The sequence below is a fragment of the Plasmodium cynomolgi genome, chromosome 2, assembly GCF_000321355.1.
Source record: "Plasmodium cynomolgi strain B DNA, chromosome 2, whole genome shotgun sequence".
Taxonomy (NCBI): Eukaryota; Apicomplexa; class Aconoidasida; order Haemosporida; family Plasmodiidae; genus Plasmodium; species Plasmodium cynomolgi.
The window spans coordinates 86,293-93,916 of NC_020395.1; the positions used below are offsets into that span (position 1 = coordinate 86,293).

Consider the following 7,624-nt stretch of genomic DNA (forward strand, 5'->3'; position numbering starts at 1 on the left):
CCTAATATATAATTTTTTTTTAGGGGTACCATGTAAATGTACGAAAGGAATTGAAAAAATATGGGGAAAAAAAAGAAAAAAAAAAAACTATACACTTAATTCTTCACGTACGTACTAGGGTATAGTATTATACTTATTTAAAAATGAAAACACGCGTGGGTTATATATATAGACAAAACTCGAGCGCATATGTTTTTTTTTATAATGCGTTATGCTCAGTTAAAGTAGTGTCCGTCGCATGTAGTGGTAGAAATAATAATTTGTTTTTCCGATACAACAATGAACGTATCAACAAACCCAATCATATGTAGGAGACTCCACTTGTATCGACTCCTCTCAATTTTTTACAAAAAATAATAAACGAACAGAACCGAACTGAACTAAACCGAACCAATCCCGAATGAGCGGCAACATAACATGTACATTTATATATGCGCGTTACCCGGTGCAGTTGCTTTCGAAATTGTCCACAGTTTACGCACGGATATGGTCGCCCCCTCGGATCGATCAGTGCATAGAAAAGCATACAAAAAATATTGTTGTTGAATAAAAATGAAAATAAAAAAATTCCTATCCCCTGGAGACAGCAGTTTATCCGTATGGGGCATATTTTGCCGAGTTTTGTCCCGTTTTTGTCTGCTGGACCTTTGTGCTATAAAATAAACATATTACATTTTGCATTCCTTCAAAATTTATATTTTTAATTTGCTGTTTTATTTTTTTATTTTTTTTTTCATCCGTCCACCCCTCCATCTACAAACCAAGCTCGTCATATGTTACATTTAAGAAAATTCTAATGACTATGACGAGACATGAGGACACTTTATGCCACTATATTATATGTTTCATTAAATTGGGTGAAACTTAAAAAAAAAAAAAAATTTATTTTTGCATGCAAACCTAATCTGCCTTTTTTTTTTTTTCTCATATCAAAAGGGAGAAAAAAAAAGCTTCTTCTATGCTTCTAAACATTTCTAGTTGTGTCTCTCCAGGGAGGCAGCGCGCCAGAGATTGGCTAAACCGCCTCTAAAAAATGCAGCTAAAAATTGGTGCAAATTTTTGCCGATAATTTCTCCCCAAATTAACGCGAGAGCTGTCTCAATTAGTTACCCAACAATGGTGCACCGCCTACACTGCGGAGCAAAACTTTTTAAGGCTGCTACCCAAAAGGAAACCACCTCTTCTGTTGTTGAATATACTTACTAGGGGTGGGGCACCGCGCAATGCTAAAAATATAGCATTCCTGTTAGCCATCGGAGAGGCTGTTCCCCATATCATGGGAAAAAACAGACTTAACCGTTCAGTCGATGCACTTCGCCCAGCTTGGCAAATTATACATCCTGGAACAGCACCACAGCGTGCGCACGACTAGACCTAGTCAGAAACCAGTCCTCCTTTCAATATGTATGCATTTTGACGTGGATAAGGAGAGGGGGGGGTGAGAAACGAACCCACGCTGAACTGCTTAACATAATGAATCACATAACGCATAAGCAGCATGGTAGGGAAAAGTTGTCCCTCACAAAAACGCGTTTCATACAGCTTCTTATTTCCTGTTAATTTCTTCCATCCCATTTGGTGGACCTCCACATCCCGTGCTAGCACTTAACGCTTCGGATTGCATCCTTCGAATAGCTTACTGCTTTCCCTTTGCCCTTTTTTGCAGTTCCATTGCGAATAAAAAATTAAAAAAAAAGACAAAAATGAACATTTTTTTGTCAACCTAATCGGGAAAAATCCCCATTGCAGTACAAAACAACGATGAACGGACTGACCTTTCTCTATTGAATGCAGGGCAAATATTTTACTTTTTTTTTGTTTTTTTTTCCCCACTTTGCGGTCTATTCCTCCTTTCCAGCCTGTAAAGGCAACAAATGGACATTGCGCCCAAATAGGTGTTCCTTTTCATGCACCCCGAAATGCATCACCAATTGGAACGTCCCATTGGTGTAGCTCTTTACACTCCTCATGAGGAAAAAAAGTACGATGAGAGAAATGCTTTCTACCCAAATAAAAAACGCTAAACAATGAAACTGATCTTTTTTTTTGTATTTTTTTTTTTTTTTCCTGTTTGTCTCCCCTTTTTCTATTTCGAAAAAGCGCAGGACAGAACTTACAACAAGTTGGGAAAAAGAAAATGAGGAAAAAGAAAACCTCAGTTCTATTGAGAATTAATTTTTTTTAAAGCGTCTTAAACGGAAATGGGGACACCCCCCATCGAATGTGAGTTCGAATGAGATTAAGACGCAGACATAATTGGAACTTCCAACTGCTTCGAATTATCTTCGTCACTGCGCTGGCGAATTTTCGGATGAAAAAAAGGGCGCGCGGGGCGAAATACCCAAAAAAAATTGAAAAACAATTTAGCCAAAATTTTGAAAAAAATTGCAAAAAATTATCGTACAAATTTTACAAAAAAATTTAATTGGACAGGAGAAGGCTACGCGCGGCGGGGTTGGAAGGAATTTTTTCTTTCCGTTTCCGCGCCTGGGTTGCAAATGCGCTAATAAAAAAAAATTACGGCATTTTTTTTTTTCCTAAACCTCCCTAAGAAAACGGGGATTTGTACAACTACGCAGTGAGCATAAATATTACTACCGGTGGGTGGCGCGCGGACTGTGCATGTAAAGCCATATGGACATGGCACTACCGCCATCTATATGATGCGGATGGTTTTTTGCCCTTGCTCTTTTCCTTTCCCCCTTTCCTTTCAAGTCTAACTATATAATAAAAGCATTTTAAAAAAACGCGAAAAGGGCACTTCTTCACAGAGACATACATATAAACATATATGTGTTTATATACGCACAAAATAACAACATTAGGACGTTCCTTCTCTGAATGTTTTCTAGAAAAATAGACTGAGAGCAGATAGAGTTATCAAACGTCTTTTTTTTTTTTTTAATAAACCTACAGTACAACAAATAATTTTTATCTTCCCGTATATACATTACTTTTTCATTTTGTATGCGCACGGAGTGTCGGCAAAATAACATGTATTGCATGTCCGTAAAAAAATGCCACTTTCTTTTTTTTTTTTAACCTTCCATGGGACCCGCGAAAGGCTGAGAAAAAAAAGTGCACGACGGAATGAATAATGATGGTATTTGATATTAATATATAATAAATACGCATGGGGCGTTAACTTTGCGTATGCCCAACTACTACTACTACTATACTACTCTGCGCTGCTACCGTTTTTGTTTCTTCTAAATGTATTAGTCCTGGCACTAACGTTTCGACGAGGCGTGCAAAGGTACAATAAGTTTAGTTACGCATACGGTGCATTTTTGTATGCCGCTTTGAGCAGCGCGCAGTGGAACGCAGAAAAATAATAAAACATAATGGATGAAATGCAAAATGTAAAAACAAAAGCAACAAAAATAAATAGTAGAAAACTATACATATGCGACGATACCTTCCTCAGTGCATATGCCACGCAAGCAATTTTTAATTTCTTTCCATTTTTTTTCATTTTTTTAACTTTTTTTTATAGCCTTTTTTTACCTTCTATTGCCGCGTATTTATTTTTTCTCCCTTTTAGAATAAAGAACATTTTTCCTAAAAAAAAAAAAAAAAAAAGAAATACCATTTGGGGAAAAAAAAAAAGATACAATAAAAAAAAAAAAAAAAAGCAGAAAAAATTACCAGTTTTTATATTTTAAAAATAATATAACCACAGTAAGTTACCAGTACATAAAAGTGGGAAAAACCTACATATGCGAACATAGTTCCAGAATCGCATTTGTTTAAACGGTTGCTTTAACGTAATGCCTATTTTCATAACGTTCTTTTGGTAAATTAGTTTACGCATAGGAATGAATGAACAGCAGTTCATTTTCTAACGTACGCGTGAACGCCAAGTCTTGAATTAATTAAAATGGATATGATGATGTTTCTCCTATCGCAGGGAAAAATCAGCAGCCATTTTATTTTATCCCGAGAGATTGCTAATAAGAATTATTTTATGTTTAAAGATTAAAGTTGGAAGCCTTTTTAATTTTTTTAATCTTTTTAATCCTTTTTAATCCTTTTTTAGCTCCTTTTTAATCTTTTTTTTTTGCATTTCTTAAGTTTGCCTTTAAGAGCCAATTTCGCTGACTCCTTGATCCCCAAGGGAAGGAATAGCTACTTTGGCCATACCATCTAATCCACCATTGTACCTGCGCGCACGGTCGAGCGCAAACGCCCTTTTTTATTTGCCTAGCAAAAATATATATAAGCTCTCTCTCTATATATGCCCTCTTTTGGGTTTCCCCCTTTTGCTCCACCTACAAACCGTTTAACGTTTGCTCAGCGAAGTAGTTTTACGTCGCATCCGAAGAGGAAGAAGCGGCAAATCGACTGCTAGACAAATCGACTGCTAGACAAATCGACTGCTAGACAAATCGACTGCTAGACAAGCTGACCGATAGACAAGCTTACCGATAGACAAGCTGACTGACCGACAAACTGACTGACCGACGAGTTGCCTAGACAAGATGGAACAATTTAGATCGCTGCAACAGTACGTGACGGACCCCAACCTCGTTTCCATTTTGAGGGAAAAGGCGCAAGAGCAGATTATGGCATCTATGAACCTATCCTTTGCCTTTAAAGCGCTGTGTTTCATGGTACTATTTTTCTACGTCGGAGCGCTCTACTTGAAGACCAACCAGCCGGTAAGTCTATGCGTCGGCCTAAAAAACCCACATGTATCTACGTGCATATGTGTATAATGCATATGTGTATAACGCATATGCGCATAATGCATATGCTAATAATGCATATCCCTGTGTGCACTTTTTCCTGCTTTGCCCCCCCGCGCAGAGAATTGATACGATATCCTCCAGGGCGAACCCGTACCAAGCCATCGAGTACGGAAACCCGAATTCCTCGAAAGACAGAGTGGAGGAATGGAAGAGAAACGCCTGGGCAGATTGGATGGCCCAATTAGAAGATGAGTGGAAAAATTTCAATGCACAAATTGAAGAAGAGAAAAAGGCATGGGTCGAGGAAAAAGAAGGACAGTGGATAATGCTACTCAAACATTTGCAAAATAAATGGCTACACTTCAACCCCAACATAGATACCGAATATCAAATAGACATGCTAGGCAAATCAGAGACTTGGGATGAGAGACAATGGAAAATGTGGATCTCTACAGAAGGAAAGCAACTCCTAGAGTTAGACCTAAAAAGATGGTTTACTAATAACGAAATGATTTATTGCAAGTGGACTATAGATGAATGGAATGAATGGAAAAATGAAAAAATCAAAGAATGGATTACTTGCGAGTGGAAAGAAAGTGAAGATAAATACTGGTCCAAGTATGACGATGCCACTGCACAAACCCTACCTACAGCAGAAAAAAATCAATGGTTTAAATGGAAGGAAAGAATATACAGAGAAGGTATCGAATGGAAAAACTGGATTGCCATTAAGCAGAGCAGATATGTCAATTCCAACTGGAACAGCTGGTCCGAATGGAAAAATGAAAAGCGCTTAGAGTTTAATGAATGGATCGAGGCCTTCGTTGAATTGTGGATTAGACAGAAACAGTGGCTCGTGTGGACTGATGAAAGAAAAGATTTCATCTATAGACAGAAGGTCGCCGCGGGAGTAGTTGGTCCAAATGCATATAACACCCCCGTCAGCTCAGTAGCATCCCCCGTCAGCTCTGAAGCAACCCCCGGCACCTCTGTAGCATCCCCCCTCAGCTCTGAAGCAACCCCCGGCACCTCAACAGAAGCGCCCGTCGCCGAACCCCTCACCGCCGAATCCACAACGAAAAAAGAGGAACCCGCTGCCGAGGCCTCATCTCCAGTAGAGCCAGCGCAGACTGAACCAGTCGCCTTAGAAGGAGCATCCTCCTCCACCTCCGCTTAGACATAATACAAGCAGAGTGAATTACGATTGGCTACTCCATCATGATAACCACAGTTCCAAACAGAAAGGAAGGAAAGAAAAAAAATTAACCAACTGTATGTGAAAAAAAAGGTGCAAAGCGCATTGAATACCCAATTTAGAAACACACAGAATGGACAGTTTACTCGATTTTTTTTTTTTAAACCCACTTTCTGCATCATACGGAGGGGAGATAAACACACACGTCAGGTGGTAATTAAAAAGAAAAGGAAAAATTGTCAAGTGCGCATATTCTAAATGACAAATCCAGGAACAAACTCCCCCCATTTACCCACACACATAACCCCTTTCCCATTTAAAAAAAAACTATATATACATATATATCTATACATTTACATGTATTTGTATTTCAAATAGTGTTTGTTCTACAGATATTCCTCGTCGTTATGCTGATCATATTATGTTTTATCCTTTTCAACCTTTTGTTTATCCTTTTTTTTTCTTTTTTTAATACACATGTGCACACCAGGTACATCGTTTTTTTTTTTCTTTTATCCATAGCGCATGTAAGGAAACAGATAACAAGGTGTAGATTTTATTTAAAAAAAATTTTTTTATTTGTCTTTTGGATAATCATTTGTGGAGGTAATAATGCTCCGATGCAGCAGCGTTGGTTATATGTAGTGGTAATTTTTTACAACCACAGTGTGTTTAATATTGTTATTATGTCTTTTCTCACTCGTTGGAATTGGGAAGAAGAGAAAGAAAAGGGTTCTCCACACATACCTTTATTAATTCACCTTCGCACTTTCTCGTTCCTTTCCCTTTTATAAAAGTTCAATCACCATGAGGGAAATTTCCCCATTACGGCGACCTTTTTTTTTCAGCCGTAATTTTGTCATCCACCGGATTATAAGCAACCACTCCAATGAACCCTAACCCGTTTAACAGTTAATTATGTGCCAGGGAAGCACTACTTTTGAAGATGTAGCGAAAGTGGTGACTTTCTTTTGGGAGGGGGGGGGATTCCCTCCCTGGGACTTAACACCTAATTTGTTTTTTCACGTCCCATTCTGTGATTTGCTCCCTCCCTGGAACTGCGCTTCTCATCACCAGAGGGGGCGCAAGCATAGAAGGAACTTATGCACAAAAAGATATGCAATAAAAACCGTTTGTAGATATTTTGTACCCGCGAACGAGCAACTGGGCTCTCGTCACATCACCAAAAATGTACATATGGAAGGAGAGGATGCCCTCCCAAGTACTCAGTGCCACACGTTCATCTCCATTTGCGCCCCCTCACAGAGCAGAGCCATTTTATTGAACTCCTACGCAACTCGAGAAAGGGTGAAGGCTTATTCGTGCAGCGGAAGAAGGAATGTACACGCGAAGATGCCGGGTGGGAAAAAGGAGGACGCACCCATTCTTCTTCTCTCACCCCTAAGTATACATATCAAGTGTAAGCTAATATGTACATATATAATAAGCATTTATATGTGCATGCACGTATCTCCCACGGTGGTAGTACCACCCTGTAGATGCATACTCTAATGGTTAAAAAGAAAATGCAAAACCGTTCGTGACCGCTTTTCTGCGCTCCTCTCCTTTTGGTGACACCATAAAGTTGGCATCGTTTTACTGTGCTGTTTTTTATTTGGCATCCTCATTTTGCAAAACCGTTTAAAAAAAAAACAAAAAAAAAACTTAGGACGTATAATTCATTGCGCTAAAAAGGAATGCATGCAACATGTTTTTTTTTTTTTTTTTTTTTTTTTTT

General features: G+C 38.6%; 1 protein-coding gene across 1 annotated transcript; it reads left to right on the plus strand.

The window, feature by feature from the left end:
* Positions 1 to 4,481: 4,481 nt before the first annotated feature.
* On the plus strand, positions 4,482 to 6,439 carry PCYB_021180 (tryptophan-rich antigen; the record flags this gene model as incomplete). The annotated part of the gene is made up of 3 exons (XM_004220468.1): positions 4,482 to 4,603; positions 4,833 to 5,549; positions 6,409 to 6,439. 3 exons carry the CDS (start codon positions 4,482 to 4,484, stop codon positions 6,437 to 6,439), a joined length of 870 nt encoding a protein of 289 aa, XP_004220516.1.
* Between the last annotated feature and the right edge of the window lie 1,185 nt (positions 6,440 to 7,624).